The 18,089-nt window shown below is 34.7% G+C and overlaps 1 protein-coding gene across 2 annotated transcripts in view; it reads right to left on the bottom strand.

Moving 5' to 3' along the window:
- The window catches only part of ZFPM2 (zinc finger protein, FOG family member 2), a 600,402-nt gene that overhangs the window by 202,969 nt on the left and 379,344 nt on the right, over positions 1-18,089 (bottom strand). For both annotated transcript variants that reach the window (XM_074200962.1, XM_074200963.1), the window contains one exon: positions 7,959-8,070. In XM_074200962.1, the coding sequence (XP_074057063.1) occupies positions 7,959-8,070 (112 nt within the window). The remainder of the gene's footprint in view (positions 1-7,958; positions 8,071-18,089) is intronic.

Raw genomic sequence — 18,089 nt, 5'->3', positions numbered from 1 at the left:
TATTTGTTGAAGTTGCTATTATTATTATTATGCCATTTTTGTTGTTGAAAGTTCCTTTTTCAATAGTTTTGTAGCTGGTAGGGTCACTTATCTTGATGGATATGCCATTGGTAAATGGCAATTCCAATAAAAAAATGGACTTTTTTCCTAAGCAGCCATTTCTTGATTATTGGTTCTTTGTGCCAACATAGTTCATCACTCACTTCTCAACTCATTTCTCATTTTTGTCGAACATAACCAGAAAGGCTTCAGACATTTGTGAAGCATGTTAGTTTTTTTTCCCCCCTGCATGGAGTTATCCTGTGGTGCTCTGCAATCAATTACTGTTATACTACCATCATTAATAATTTTCTTAATGAAAATGATTCTGTTGATCTCCGTTGTATTTTAATTATCAGAGTTAAGCATAATTACACTGCAGCTCTGAGCTGGCATGTGGACTCCTTTAGGGCGCAATTTTGTTTTAACATACTGATAATGTAATTTTACATTGTGTCAGTTGTTTAGTTATTATCCAGTTGTACAATTCCACTGTATTCCTGATAACAGATAATAACCTTAGTCCCTCCTATATCCTGAAGTCATTTAAAAAGCAATATTGGAGTTTCTCGAATAGCTAACTTAATCGCCTTATGATTTTATAATTCCCACTTCTAAATATTTGGCATAGGCAAACACTCTGTTTTAACAACACCATAAACCAATATGGCATCTATACATTGTCTGTGAAATAACGAATAGTTAAAGAAATGTTCATTGAAAAAATATTTCCATTTTAAAATTTTTCCTCCTAGAATATGAGAGTTAGACAAGATGTTCAAACTCATCTAAACCCATCATCTTGCAGATAATGATAAACATAAGGAGAGGGAAGTCCAAAATGGTTTCGGGATTTTGTACAATGTCACAAAACCATTGATAGATAAAGTCAGATCCCAGGGTCAATGCTTTTCCTCATGTCTTTTCCACCATGCTGATGAAGGAGATTTCTATTTAAAGCTAAAACCTAACTTTTGGGCCAGTTTCAAGATCTGATGTCCATTTTATCCTCACATTTTTATGCTAAATCCCAAACCAGGCAGTTTACCAACCTGCCACAAAGCTTCAGTTTGGGGTTGAATAATATCCAAGCTTTTATATAGATGAGTACCTACAATCAAAGCTGCTATCTTCTGAAAAGAGAGACATGCTGGTTTGGTTGGGGTGCAGGAGGCAGAATCACCAAGAGCTCTGTTATCTCTCTCAGGATTTCCGACATTGTCTCTTAAGGGCCCCTTAAGCCTTTTAATGGTGATTTTCTGCTTCTGAGCTGCTGTCTGTAAACACACAGAATGGGGTCTTGCAGGATTTGTATCCTATTTTGGGAAAAAAGGCTGCACTTTGATTTCAAGTGATTCTGTATAGAATTTTTAGTGTTGGAAGCATCAAGGAAGGTATTCCCAGATACTGAAGGTTTTGATGATGCACTTCTTTTGTGTTCCCTGAACAGATTTCTTTGCATAGTTTGCTTTAGAACTTCCAATATATATTTTGAGACATGGGGATAATATTAAGAAATAATGTAAATAAAAGAGGGATTGTATATATATATTGTCTTCAGTTCTGACTATTTAGTCTGAGTTTTCAGTCAAACAACACATATTTATTAAAAACCTACTAAGGTTACAAGCTGAAAGATAGAAGTACAAAGAAAGAAAGCATCTCTACATAACATGAGCTTAAACTATAACAGAGAACAACAAACACATGTAAATATTTATTCATTCTAAATATAAAGATAATATAAAAAGATATAAATATGAAGAAGGTAAAAGATATTTTGAGAGGAAAGTAGGGCGTGGGGGGTCAAGAAAGGCTTACTAAAGAAGATAATGTTTGAGTTGTGTCTTAAAGTAAGGAAGGATTTCTAAGAGTTAGAAGTAAAAAGGGAATATATTTTAGGTCTATGGAATGGTCAGCACAAAGGCACAGGAGATAGAATATCTAGTATAAGGAAAAGAGAGAGGCCAGTTTGACTGGATCTCACAGTGAAAGAGGTAGAATAATGCTAAATGAAATTACAAAAGTAGATCTGTATTAGGCCATGAAAACCTCTAAAAACTAAACAGGAGTTTACTTTTTGTCTTTTTAATATGAGGAACATCACTAGAGCTAAGTGAGTCATTAGAATTGTTCTTAAGGAAAATGATTTTGTCATCAGACTTTAGTCAGCAAGACCAACTAGCAGACTGTTAACAGTAATTATAGGTAAGAGTCTGAACTAAAGTGGTCTTTGTGTGAGTGGAAAGAAGGGGTAAGATGGCAGAGTTTGTGTGGAGGTTGATATAGCAAAATTTAGCAACTGATTATGCACACACACACACACACACACACACAAACACACACACATGGAAAGGGAGAATGAGAAATACAGATATAGACAACTACAAATTTACAAAATACAAATTTAGAAAGGTAGTGGTGCCTTTGACATAAATGTAGATGTTTAGAAGAAAATTTGGTGGTGGTGAGGAAATTTTGAGTTTGTTTTTTTTTTTTTACACTGTCAGTTGGAGATGTTTCCAGGACATGCAGTTTAACATGTCCAATGGATAATTAGTGATATAGGACTAAATGCAGATGGGCAAACTATGACTGTATATACAGATCTGCGAGTCATGGAGTATGTATCCATGGGGTGAGAGATAAATTGACTGGAGCAGGGGGAGGGAGCAAGTAGACAGAGAGAGAGAGAGAGAGAGAGAGAGAGAGAGACAGACAGACAGACAGACAGACAGACAGACAGAGAAAGAAAAGTTAGTAAGAGACAGACACAGAGACAGAGAAAGACAATACAAAGACTGAGAGATAGATGACAGAATGGCAATCAGAGACAGAGAGAAAGACAGATAGAGAAAGAATAGAGGGAAAAGAGAAGAGGAACTTAGAAATCTGAGGAACATCTACAGTTAATGAATGATATGTGGATAATGAGCCAACAAAGGAGGCTGAAATAAAGTGGTCAAATTAGTTAGAGAACCTTGAGATAGTAATAGAAATTCAGTGAAGAAAAGAGTAGCTAAAAGCAGAAGAGAATCAACACTGAAATACTAGTAAATCTTGTGGACAATGTCAGGGAAAGTGTTTCCCAACTAGTGACTACTGGGAAGAGGTCAGTACAATAGTGGATGAGTGCAACGAGACATTGAGTTTTTTCAGGCAAGATTATGAATGAGAGAGATCAGTATCCTACCAGGTAGGGGTGTCTAAAACCTGATGGAAATTCTGTAATGGGGGCTGGTTTTGATGGTATATAGAAATGCTTTCCTACTGGACTGGAATATTATTTAGCATTTGGTTTTCCTAATCAAAATACTCAGCCTGGAAAAAGGCAAACAAAAGGCAATCTCATCATCAGTAGAATGGTCCTTATTGTTGATGCTCTTTAATGTTCTATATGGAAAATGGAGGTCAGAGTGGGCAAACAAAGGACTGAAAGAGTGGGAACAGTCCTGAAAGAATAAGATTAACAAGGTTAAAAATTCAAGATTAGTTTAGGTTTGCAATGGAAGCTAAGGACCACAAAATACTAGTTGAAGAGACAAAAGGAAATTCAAATAAAGCAGATTGATGTTTATGGGGTATGGGACAATGAGAACCAAGGATGACTAAGGATAGCTCATAGAAAATTGAAGCACAATAATAGTAAAATAAACTAGTATAGTAAATTGAAGGCCATTCTCAGAGTTAAGAAATCTCAGGCATGATTCTTAACTTTTAAATAAAATATCTGAGCAACCATGAACATTCACTTAAATTCCAAGTACTTCAGTGCTAATCTCCAACACTGAAGAGTTTGCACAATAGGATTGCCCTACAGGGATGAAATGACAGGTCTGGATGAAAACACCAAAATAAGAAAGGCGATAGCAAAAAGAGCCCCTATCTGCCCTCAATGAGTTCAACTTATGCAACCTGAATAGCTTACCTTACCTCTGTCACAAAAGAAAAAGAAAAATCCCCTTTTCTTAGCAAAACAGAGTCATCTCAGGCAACACTAGGAAAATCCTTTGGGGAAATGTTGATTTCGCATTCTGTAGTTTATGATAATAAAAGAAGTTCATGTTCCTTCTAAATATTTCTTGGCCTAGAGTCCAGGAATCATTTCCCATCAACAATAATTGAATTGGGAACTCAAGGATAATTTAGAAATCAGAAGTTGAATTACATTCCAAGGTATTTGGCTAAGTCTACCCATGGAAAACCAGGCAATGGTATACTCCACACATCTTAGGAATCAAGTGAGCAAGCATGCACAGAGGAAGCTAAAGTTTCAGTCCTTTGAAATTCCCAAAACAGAAAAACTATGAGTGAACTTCTTAGTATTTAGATTCAAAAATGTGAAAAGATAAACAAAGCTTGCATTGCTATATAGGTACATCCCACACATAGCTACATATAAAATGTGAGATGGTTCTTGAGAAATCCATCTTCAGAATAAGACACATGCTTCCATTCTAAGGATCTGGTTCACTTTTATCAGTCGTATGCCTGCCAATCTCTAATTCTCAGAGGCAGCAGCAGATCTTAGGAGCAAGCGTGTCATGCCTGTGTTTCTACAGCATACTAAATAAAGACTTAGAGATCCTGCTGACTTTCATCAGGTACTTGTTCAGACTTTACTTTCTTTCTTTTTTATTTCTGTTGCAAGATAGAAGGCAAATTATTCTTCCCAGAATTATCTGAAGTCTTTAGAGAATAATTGCAACACAAATAACCAAACATTATTGCACAAGTGTTTGGGTAAGCTAATCGCTTTCTGAGATGACAACATGGACTGGGGACAGGGGAGAGGATGGGACAGGAAGAGGAAGTGAAATGAATTATAACATCAGAGCAATCCACATACATTTTTGCTTTAATATGACATGGGGCTAGCAGACAGTAAAATATCACAGAGTAAAAGAATGGAATCTGAAACAATGAGCTGCTGCTGTGCAAAATTGAAATTAATGCCCTGAGAGGTTTTTTGCCCTCATTATTTAACTTTGTTTTAAGAAGCCAATATGCCTCTCAAATAGTTTCATAGGTACAGACTGAGTGTCCATCTAGTGTTAAAAAAAGAAACACCATGAAATGACAAAAACTAAAGGTTTTTTCAATGGAGCTGCTGTATTTTTTTGTTCTTATTGTTTTTATTCTACTCACAAATATGTAGCAAATTTGGCTTAATTCATATGACACAGGCCTGACAAACTCCTTCATCTTCCTAGTCAAAAAACAAATACATGGAGTATCAGTAATGATTCTCTCATTAGCAATTGTAGTCACTGATGTTTACATCTACATAAAAATTATGGTGTAAATGGAATTTGGAACTCCAGTATCTGCGAACAGGCAATGTAAGCTGCCCTACTCCAAATTCATGAAGCCTGAAAAATCATAGGTTCATTGATCTAAAGTTGGAAGGACCCTCAGTGGCCATCTAATCCAAACATCTCTTTTTTCATATGAGGGAAAAAAACCCCAGAAAACTGGAGCAATGTGCCCAAGTTGCAATGATAAAAAGCATCTAGAACGAAGATGAGATTGTCATACCCCAAGCTTTTTATCCCACGGTTCCATATGACAGATAATTCATGACTCATATGGCATTAGTCAACACAGATCCACAGACTTTATCATCTTTAGGATTGCCCTTGATGGTTTTAAACCTTCCTCTTTGTGACTAATCTTAGTCTCCTGTGAGATCCAGGAAAATTATGCCTTTCCCTAGGGATGCTTTCTTCCAACAAATTAGTATTGATCTATTTCTAACTCTTTCTCCCCTTAGTCTGGGCAGTAGAAAGGATCTTTATGGAGGATGAAATCTTTGTTGGTGATATTCCTAGGGAAATGTTTGGTCTCTCTTTTAGATGAGGTCTTGCTGCTGTTGTACTGCAGGTATTTCATGTTAGAAAATTAATAGGTAAGAGTTTGAAAATTATACAAGGGAAAAGAATAAATCAGACCTTGGGGTCCCTGCTGATTTTAAACATGTAAATTTCCTCTTTTCAGAGATTCCACTTTCAAAGAATTGTGGTAGTTTAAAGGCAATCCTCTTATAAGTGTATAAATTGTAATGATTATAGGAACGAGTTGTAATTGTTTCTAGTAAGTTTTTAAGACTTTGATGTTATGATTAGTATTTTATATGCTAATATATTGATATGAATGCTTATTTTCCTGAGTGTTAAAATGGTCACTAAGTTTTTTGAAAAAAAACAAACTTTAATCTCAGTAGGTTTATTTGTTAGACATAAAACCAAAAAGAAATTAAATGCTGAGGTGTAGTAATACCAACAAAGGACTAACATTGAGAAATTGATGGAAAATCTCTAAAGCCAGATATTGTAATTGTGCTGAAAAGATAGTAACATGTTAAGCTATTCTTATGCATCCCATGACAATGACATCATTATGTTGTGCCTCCACTGTCCTCAGGATGTGGTAATATTCAGGATGCATTTTGATGACACAATATAAGCCAATAGCCTCCCTTTTCCACACTGTTCTTGTGCTCCTAAGAATACATGCAGAAAAAGATGCTGAATCTTCTAATGCTTTGGGTCTGCTATCTCAGTGCAAAATATAAGTGATGTTTTCATCAGTTTAAGTATCCCATTATTATTATTATTGTTGTTGTTGGCGATAAATATAGTCATGATATAAATGGAGCTACCTAGCATAGTACATAAAGTCTTGACTTGGAGTTATAGAGACTTGGGTTCAAATTCTACCTTCTAATTCTAATAGAGAAGTCACAGGAAAGTACTTTAACTTTTATAAAACTTAGTTCCCTCCTTGGTAAAACAGTGATAACCATAACTATGCCAGTTTGTATCAATAGTAGGAATCTGAGTTCCCATTGAGTGATCATACTGACAATCTAAGTGTTGAAGCTAACATGGTAATGGTAAGAAAATGTGTTCCTGTTAGTTTGAAATAAAATAGTGACTATAAAGTACATTACAAATTAAAATGCTATGTTTTTGTTGTTGGGTTGTTTCAGTCCTATCTGACTCTTTGTGGATTCATTTGAGGTTTTCTTGGCAAAGATACTGGGGAGGCCTGCCATTTCCTTCTTCAGTTCATTTTGCAGATGGTGAACTGAGGCTAATAGGTTAAGTGACTTTCCCAGGAACACACAACTAGTAAATGTCTAAGGTAAAATTTGAACTAAGGAAAGGAAGTCTTCCTAATTCCAAGTCCAATACTCTATCCCTTAAAGCGCTACATATCAACTATTATTAATAATCATAGATTACATTTACAGTGCTTTATGATTAGAAAACACTTGCCAATCCCTTATCTCATTTGATTTTCATTGGCAAATCCATGAAAGTCTTAGCATCTAGTTTTAATAGATGAGGAAACTGAGGTTAGAGTGGTCAAGTTATCTCAAATAACTAGTAAATATAATCAGTCTTCTAATGAGCAATTAAAAGCAATCTTTAAGAATATAATCAATCTTTTCTGATAAACAATTTAAAACAATCTGAAAGTAATATGAAATGTACCCATGTAACTTTATATGGACAATAGCTCAAGGAGAATTAACCTATTTAAAGGTTATGCCCCAAAGTAGGAATCTGAGACCTTATTATTTGCTGAAACTGAAGTATGAAGGATGATACTGATAAAAGAATGTGTAGCTAGCAAGAAACTTTTATACTATGTCAAATAAATGGGTGACATAGTATATAAATAATTTTACAATGTTTTACAATGCATATTTTCCATATTTAAAAACTCAGCATTCCTTGACTTGGATAACAAGAAAATAGAGGTGTTAAGATATGCATATGTAGGAAAGAGACCTATATTCTTTGCCTTGTGTTTCCAGGTTATCCATTTGTTGCTGCTACCAGTTTTGCAATAGGCAGGTTTCAATACTTCCAGTAATGCCTTCCAAAGAAAGAAAATCATCTTGTGTTTACCTTTGCTGTACACAATGCAGTTGTTTTTGTTGTCTTCTACTCCTTGCCAAGTCACATCCAGAAGCCACTTGGGGCCAGCAGTCAGTACCATGGGGACAGGAGCCTTTGTCTTCTGTAGAAAGAGTGATAACAAACAGATGCCATTTGCTTTCCTTGATTAAGAACTTGAATAATAATAGTAATAATCATTTTATATTTGCAAACAACTAAATCTCCAAACCCATAATCCAAGGACTTATTCCCCTGCCTCACAGTATTTTTTTTAAGATGACAGAAGCTATAAGGTTTTACAGCTTTCAGTGATCTGAATGGTGGAATTATTATCAAGGATTTTTTTCTGAATGATATGGAATCAGATCTCCAAGATTAGGCAGATCTCTAGTGGCTCAGAATTATAAAGAGAATGTAGATGACTTTCACTGCAAAGAGCAGAGTGTTTAGAAGTGAACTTTAGACACATTGTACTTTCATATCAACAGGATCTCACTATTTCCTGAAACAGACAGGAAAGAATTTAAAGAATCACTATCCATTTCAAAGCTCTATCCTGAACAACATTTATTTTAAGAGTAGGAAATTATTCTGAATGGATAATGTAATTTCCCCCTCTTTTTGCTAAGTGTTGCTGTGCTACTTGACTGTAGCGGAAATAATAATAATGCTAATTATTCACTATACATTGTCTCCAGAAAGGCTGTAAAAGAAACATGAATTCAGATGTAAAGAGAAGAATTAAATGATGATGTCCCTAGCTTGTTTGCAGAGGCACACTGGTTGGGAGATACACATTGATTGTTTTTAAAGAAATATTACCAACTGTTTTATTTTGGGTTCTACTAATTCAGGGGCTCATCATCTAGGGGCTTCTTAAACTCCCAAATTATTTGATAAGTTTAAACAGCAGAAAACTGACTTGTAAGGATTTTAGCAAACCGTAGCAATCTAGCTTTTTTTTATTCTAGCCACAAGCCAGAGTGAAATACCATTTAGTCTTTTATCATATTCACCAGTCCATGTTCTATATATCAAACATCATGAAGCCAAACACAGAGTACAATAAAAGGGTCTCAAGGTAATTTTGAACTGAATTTTCACCTTGATCTAATCCTGTCAAAGGGACTCTAGCCTACTTGGGGACTTAGCCACATATTCTATGCAATCATAGATTTCCCTAGTTGGCACTAATAGTTGTTCACTTGAGGCTTTCCATGTGATCAACTGATTTCAAATCTTTGCTGAATCTATAAAATCCATTTCACAGTCACCTAATGCATTAGATAGAAAATTCATATCTATAACATTACAAATTAAATATAAAATAAATGTGATCTCTAAGTCCTGTACCAATACTGTCAGAGGTACTAAAGTCACAAGGCAACCTAATATTTGATAAAGAAATTACAATATTAAATAAATTCTAAAATTAACAGATCACACATCACATTGAGAATTTCTATGAAACAAAGAAAAGGCAGCTAGCAAATAAGAGTGAATTATGAAAAATTAATTTTTATTTACATTTATAGAAGCAAAATTTTATTTTGAAGACTGTGTTTTCCAGACACATTTATTCTATAGAATTGGGAAACACATATTAGAAACAAGTCAAGTTATCTTATTTCAATGTAGGAAAGAGGTGATGATTCAGTATTAATGCCTAAAAAGTTTCATCTTCAGCACTAGGGCCTAATTTTCTGTCTTTGGGCTGAACTTGCCAGGTCTATAAAAAAATGCAGGTGCAGCACAGGCTCTTAACAAAATTCAGGAATTCATGTAAAAATGGTGTTTCATTTGTGCAAGCTGGTACTAAAGTTATCTACAGAGTTGCCATTTCGTGGTGCTGACTTTGTATGTGTGTGTAAATATAAGCCCTTACAAATGTCAAACTAATGCTCCATAGGAACATTTTTTCTGCCCAGGGATGAAAATTAGTCTTTGAGGGGCTCTACATACTGTCCAGGGTAAGTTCTGGTTGACAGTCTGTCCTTTTGATGATGTAATAGTATGTCATACAACTCAATAATTCACCCAGTTTATATTACTGCCCATTCTCTTGTTTTTAAATACACAGTCCAATTTGCTACTACTTTCCTACTCTAAGCATCAGTGTAAGGAGAGGTAGATAATGATATGAAAAGTAGTATATATATATATTATATATATAATATATATATATAATTTTCAGATTTTTGAGTTAGAATGTACCTTATAAAACATCTTGTCTGATTTCTTAATTATAAAGATGGTAAACCGAGGCCTAGAGAGGTGAAGGTATCCAAGGTCACAAAGATGATAAATGGGGGAACTTAGGATTTGAATTCATGTCTTCTAAACTCCAGATTGAGAAATTTCTTTACTACCCTACACTACTGCTACCCACAATGTTTACAACTATGTGGATCATAGAATATATAATAAAACTAGTCATTATTAATTTTAAGGCCAGATTACTCAATTGATATATTTGATCAAAATATATGAATCATATAGCCATCTCTTCTACAGTATAATGAAGTCAACTCATAATCATTGATTTGCTTTCCCAGTGACTGATTTTGTGGAGTCTTTACTAATGTTTCAGGCAATTCTTTTGAAATAAATCTGATAGTAACTCAGGATACCTGGAACAGATGTTCTTAGTCAAAACCCAGAACTAGGGGAAGCAATCTCTTTTCAGTAAAAGACTGAAAAGCAAATGTAAAAACCAATAAGGAACTGAAGAATGCTAGAATCAAGAGAGGAATGAAAGCTAACAGGAAAATGTCAGTAAGTCATGCTGCTTGAGAGGCAAGATAAATCAGATATTTGTAGGAAAATCATCTTTTGCATACTTCTATTTGTCTACTGTCCTATAAGGAGGTCGGTTATATAGGGTAAGAGAGTTAGCTGATAATACCTAAAGCCTAAACAATATGACTCCTACACCCATCATTAAAAAAACAAACAAACAAACAAAAAACCAACAAGGCTCAATTAAAATGACACATGATCATATTTTTATTTTCCAAGCTAGAAACTGAAAGTTCCATGAGAGTAGATGCTGTTTTCTATTCAGCACTAAATCCTTCATGGTCCTGATATGAGCTAGCTCTTAAAATAAATACTTCTTGAGTAACTTCTACTTGAAACCTTTCATTGTCCTGCATGTAATAGTGACCTGCATCCAAAAGCTATTTTATAATTATATTTTATAAATTCTGCATAGACATCTGTCTGTCTGTCTATTTATCTATCTATCTATCTATCTATCTATCTATCTATCTATCTAACTAACTATCATCTATTCTCTGTTAGAATGTAAGCTTTTTGAGGACAGGAGGGTAAATAAGGATTAATTTGCATATTGGTGTTGCCAGTATCTAGCACAGGGACTGGCATTTAGAAATTATTAATATGTACCTATTGACCTCCTTTTTCCCAACCCCTTATCTAGGTCATATATTACAAATGGAAAATGAGATGAGTTCAGAACGAAGCAAGAAGAACAAAACAAGCGGGATTGCCTTTGGGAAATTTTAAATTATTCTAATGATACCAAGTTTTCTCCCCCAGTATTCACTTTTTTTTAGGTTTTTTGCAAGGCAAATGGAGTTAAGTGGCCACACTGCTAGGTAATTATTAAATGTCTGAGACCAGACTTGAACCCAGGTACTCCTGACTCCAGGGCCAGTGCTTTATCCACTACGGCACCTAGCTGCCCCTAGTATTCACTTTTTAAATATTATTTGCCCTCATGGATTTTGTATGACTTTAACTTATGGAATATTACTTATTGAAGAATTGAACTGAACATCATTAAAAGGGAAATAGAAAAGCCCCATCTTGGACATAAACTAGTTACAACACCTTATAAACAAAACATTATGAAAGAAAAGAAATGCTAATTATATTGTCAAAGAAATATAAGAGCAAAATAGATGATGAGTGCATCTGAGTGATTTATATTGAGCAGTTACCCTGTGTTGAACTTTTAAAAATAAGAGAGTTGCACACAGAATGACTAGGAACCGATGAGTTGTGATCATTCTTCAGCATTGAATGGAGTACCTTAGTGATGAGTTACAATAGAACAGGTTTTTAACCTTGGGTCCATTAACTTTTAAAATATTTTGATAACTTTATTTGAATATTTTTGGTTTCTGCTATAATCATATTTAATTTATCTTATTCATTGAAAATAGTTCTCTGAGGAATCCAAATAATTTTACCAGACTGTTAAGAGGGGTTCATGTCACAAAAATAGTTTAAGGAGCCCAACTCTGAAGAATTTCAAAATTTGGAAATGGACAATGAATTGAAGTTATCACATTTGTCTTAAGTTCTCTTCTTCAGTTTATATCTTTATAATCAAACAATAATTTTCATGTGATAAAGATTTTTTTAAGACTCCCTCCATCCTACAACCTATTTGTCCTTTCTGTATCATCTTCTTAGTCCTAAAAAAATACATTAAAACATGATGTCCAAGGCTAAAAGTAATATAGGATACATGGTTTGCCCACTACAGAAGACAACAGAACTGTTACTTCTTTACTACTGTAATTCTTTCAGTATCAACTGAGATTGCATTAACTTCATGAGTATCCACATCATACTGCTGACAGTAAGCAAGTGAGCAAACCCTTCACTCTTTTTCCCAATTCTGTGAGCTAACTTGTTCTTGGTTATGACATCTCTAATCAACATTTTTATATGCGTGAGTATTAACCTCACAGTGAAACTAACTCCTTGCCCTCCTCAGGTAGGTAGAGGCGATGTCAGAGACATTTTTATTTTCAGCACACACCATTGCTGCCAATATGATAAATGGCCATTTTACAAAGTGAGTTGCAATTTCTGAGAAGACAGTAATCGACACTACAAGGTGAAAGTGCTGATTTAACATCATTTTAAAAGAGCTTCTCTGGTGGAATCCCTGCATAATCCAAACTTATTCTGACAGAAGTGATATTTTACAGTAGTCAAAATAACATGCAAGTATAACAACAATTACATATAAAAGTATTTTTCTTGTAAAAATTACAATATGGATTTTTTCAAGTAAGCTTATATTTGTGTTGTTATTCCAAAATTTGAAGAGGCATTAAAGAGACAGAGAGGAATAAAGAAGGGGGAGGGAAGTGGAGAGAGAGAGAGAGAGAGAGAGAGAGAGAGAGAGAGAGAGAGAGAGAGAGAGAGAGAGAGAGAGAGACAGAGAGAGAGACAGAGAGAGAGACAGAGAGACAGAGACAGCAAGACAGAGAGAGACAGAGAAGCAGAGTTAGAATTGTTGCAATAACTTAAATCAGTTCAAAGCATAAAATCCAAGCCCAGGATATTGGCTGAGCTGAAGCATTAAAAAAAAAAACAAACTGAAATCTTGTGGATTGTACAGTCTGCACCAGATGAATAGAAACTTGAAAAAATCTGTGCTTCTTAAGCTACTGTTTGAACTTGAAGTCTTGCATCTTGACAGCCAATGAGTAGACAAATATGACAAGGACAAAATGGGCCAAAAAACTTATTTCTAAGGAACAATTAGACTCATCCAATGCTGATAAAACCAGTCAAACTAGACTCACTTTTCACTAACCTTTCAAGTTAACTACCAACAAAGGAGGTAGTTCTCAACAAATGTTTATTCTAAAGTCAAGAGGCTAATGGAGATAAGGTAAGAGAAACAAGAAGCATTCCAAACTATACAACTGATGACATAATGTTTTAGGGATTCCTAATTCTCTCCTGAATTGTCAGTGATTTCTAATTTGAAGACTACAAACTGACAGAAATCTCAAGAGAGCCTGAACCAGGAAAATCTGACACTACCTGCATTCTTAGAGAACATCAATGTCAGGAAAAGGAAAAAAAAAAGTTGGTCTCTATTGACTTTGCTTTGGGAAATTATATAAAAAAACTGATTACAGAGCTTCAATTCAATGCCCAGAGAGATTCAGTGCAACTGATGAAAATGTTCTGGCTGTGTGATTCCATAACTGAGAAATACTGTGAGGGCAAAACTCAGTTTTGCGTAGTGAAACACTGTTATGTTACCATTTCATAGGTTCTTTCCTTAGATACACATATAAATATATGTAAAGATGTCACAGGTTTTCTATAGATGTTAGGTTTTCATAATCAGGACCAAGGGAAAAAAATCCCTGGACCTCAGAGAAGGGTCAGCTACCCTCAATTCTAAATTATTCACTAAACCTAAAGGAAAATGGTCATGTATGAGAATTGATCATGTGCCTCTAGAGGAAAAAAAATCTGCATTGTAGAAATTTCAGTTAATGTATCCATACAGCTCTCCACACTGAAATTTAATTCAAATTCAATTTGACAGGGTGCTGTATCACTCACACTCTGACTCCATGCAGTCTCTGTTGCCACAAAATACTAATTTAAACATTCTGAACCAGAATGTTATACTGTAGAGCAGTCACACAAATTTTTGGACTATCTAGGGTAGAAAGAAATTTTTAGTATGGGAGAAAGCCCCCATGCATAGTGGCCACATTATTTAATCATGTCTGACCAAAGCAAAAGCTTAAATATAAATGTTTGCCACTGATAATATGATAAAGTATATAGTACAATTATATTCAAATATGTAATAGGACATGTCATCAATTTAAGAAGTCCCTTGAATGAGATTTTTTCCCCCTAGACTACTCCTGCAAAGCCCTAAGGTAATGTCTTTGAAAGACATTAAAGTTTCAAAAACTTATAAAATTAAATGCAAGAAAGCTCTTGTGGATCGCTAAAGTAGCAGTACAGGAGAGGTTTGGGGAATATAAAATAAGTTTTTGGTTTGTTTGATGGGTTAAGTGACTTGCCTAAGGTCACACAGCTGGATATTTATTGTCTGAGATCGGATCTGAACTCAGGTCCTCTTGACTCCAGGGCTGGTGCTCTATTCACTGTGCCATCTAGCTGCTCCTACATTGAGCCATCTAGCTGTCCCCCGATTTAGTGTTTTTAAGGTGGTTCCACTTAGTGCACACACTGCCAAATTCAAACAGAATCTCATGATATTTTAAAAGCACAATATGGAATGATTTTATAAAATGGAGACAGTATGACAAAGAACTAAAGACAGAAATGTATGACAAGAAATACTGTGAGGATTCATTGATAACATCACTTAACATTTAGTATAGTTCTAAATGGAGCCTCAAAGGATGCTCTATTAAAGATGTTCTAGTTCCGGGTGGCTAGGTGGCACAGTGGATAAAGCACCGGCCCTGGAGTCAGGGAGTGCCTGGGTTCAAATCTGATCTCAAACACTTAATAATGACCTAGCTGTGTGGCCTTGGGCAAGCCACTTAACCCCATTTGCCTTGCAAAAAACCTAAAAAAAAAAAAAAGATGTTTTAGTTCACTTCTGCAAGGCTCCATCATAATGTTTGTACCTTCCTAAGCAAAAATGTTTGGACTATGAAATTTAGAACAGGTGGATTATTGAAACAAGTTGGTTTAAACTGAATTCTGGAATTCTTGACTGTTGAGTACTGTAATCATACTCTTTAAGTTGAAGCTAACACTGAGGTGTCTTTGTTTTAGGTTTTCAAAACTTATGAAAGAATATCTCAAGCCATTATTTAACTAAGTAATTTCAGCTTGAGAAATAATGATCTTATAAAACAAGGCAACATGAATAGTTCTTCAATATATATAAAATTCATTTAAAAAGAGATATTTGCCATTAAATAGAAACAATTATTTTATGTTCTTTAGAAACATAATAAAGCTGTTATTCAAAGTGACACATAGTAATGAAACCTGTTTTTATATTTACAGATGCAAAACACAATTAAAGAACTGAGATACTAAGGTATTTGGTATTCCTTTTTATTCTGGGAACAATATGCACAACTAGTCTTTCTAAGTGACATGCTCAGTTGTACTCTTTCTTAGATTCTGTTGATGTTTGGCTCAATATGAGAACCTCACTCTCCAAGCAAAAAGTTATGAATTCCATTAAGTCTACTATTAGTCATTCAGTTCTGTCAATAACATGGTGGTTGAAGAGTACTATACTCTTAGGAGAGTCTCTTGAGACAGTCAGGTGGTATAGTGGTAGAATACTAAACTCCTGAGTTTAAATCTTTTCTAAGAAGCTCACTAGCAGTATAATCCTAGGCAAGTCACTTTACCAGGACTTTGGCTAAGCTGAGGTATTAAAAAATATCTGAAATGTTGTGGACTGTTGAGCTGAACCAAATAAATGAGAAAAATCTAAGCCTCACTTTTCTCATTTGTAACATGGAAATAATGATAATACCTATTATCAGGGTTGTTGTGCAGATCAAATCTGGAACACGTTGTAAACCTTGAAACACTAAATAAATTCTAGAGATTTTTTTTTTTGCACAGTTTTTATTCACTTGTTATCATGCTACAGTATAGCAGGTATATTGAATGCTATTAGCATATTAATATAAGAGAGCATTTTATTCTGATATAACACCTTATAGACCTGGTTCTGGAATCACAGTTCTTGGATTTAAATCTTGGCTTTATCTGTGTGACCTTGAATAAGTTACTTAAACTCCCTGGGCCTCAGTTTTTTCATTTGTAAAATGAAGTTGGTCCCTAAGTTACTTTCCATCTACTTTCCCATTTACCCCAAAACCATTTAAAATAAGCTCCCCATTCCAAATTAAATGATGCTCTTTCAAATACAGGTGAAGAGGATAATATTCACATATAAACATATTTATATATGTTTATATGTGATTTCTCATATTGGAAATAAAAGTGATTTATGTTTTACGCTGGGTTACGTGACTCTTTAACTCTTGAATTCTACAAGTCCATGAAGAAATCTTCAGATTGTAAATTACAATATGCCCAAGGAAAGAGAAACTCAATCTCAGCTTTATTAGCTATGAATGGTGGAAAAAATGAGAAGATTGCCAATACCATCAATTCTAGACATTCGATTCATAGTGACCACTTTAGGGAGAGAAAGCATGTATAAGACATGTTTAATGACAGGTGTGACATACTCAAGTTTGGCAAATGAATGGGTTAAAGGGTAGAAGGCTAACTTGGACAGATGTCATGTAAAAGTAGTTCTAGTAAGGAAATGCTAATTAGCAAGATAGCTTGCAATTATGAAGAAATTGCAAGTGTACAAATGGAGTGAAGAAAAGTTGAAATTCTGAGCATGACTACAGATGTCATTGTTTTTTAAATTTAATCAGTATGTACAGGAGTATTATGTTAATTCTATGACAAATTCTGTAAATTCCTACTCTGTTACTGCATACCATGGCATGGGGGTGACCTGGAGTCCTTAAATACAATGCCAATAGGATAAAAGTTTTGGCAGGTCATATCAAACTAGAAATGCTGTGACTATAGGTCCAGAAAATTGTTATGTGTGATGGCCAAAAACCACTTTAGCAAAGTTTGTAGGAGCTAATTGTTAGATAAGCCAGGATATGCTGGGGTGTGGGGAGCTAACACTTATCAAGTTTATTCACTATAGCAATTCACTGAGCAATTGACATTTGTATTGATGAAGGAAATAGTCATGTTACTGAGATCATAAATGCTTTAGGTATTGAAATACTTTGATTTGGGGGTGTAAACATTAGGATATGTGATTTGATTCAGGCACACTTCCAGCAATAGGGTAGGGAGGCCTCCAGTTCCCACTTTATGGATGGATTGTAAGATGAAGTAAAGCAGATCCCCAGAGTTTTCTTATAAAGAACCAAACTGCAATAACTGAAAAGTAGAGGAGGGTTTCCATTGATCTAAGGGCTGCCTGTCTTAATCATTGGTGGGGGTCTGGTTGAGAAAAGGATTTAATGCCCATCAGATCTATTCAATAATGTCAAAACAAAATCTCCTGTGGTTGTGATTTCCCATGTGACAAAAGTAATATATTCAATCATTTAAAATCAATTATAATTTATTTCTAATTCCCCTATACCTTTTCTCTTTTGATAGTATTTAGCTATTTAAGAGTCCCCAGTTTTAATCTTTTTTTTTTTTTAAATCAAATGGGACAACTAGGTGGAGCAATAGAGAGAATATCTATCCTAGAGTCAGGAGGGCCTGAGTTCAAATGTGACCACAGAAACTTACCAGATTTATGACCTTGGGCAAGTCACTTAACTCTGTTTGTCTCAAAAAAAC

Source organism: Macrotis lagotis, chromosome X, assembly GCF_037893015.1.
Source record: "Macrotis lagotis isolate mMagLag1 chromosome X, bilby.v1.9.chrom.fasta, whole genome shotgun sequence".
In the NCBI taxonomy this organism is placed as follows: Eukaryota; Metazoa; Chordata; class Mammalia; order Peramelemorphia; family Peramelidae; genus Macrotis; species Macrotis lagotis.
This window is presented reverse-complemented; position numbering and strand designations above follow the sequence as displayed.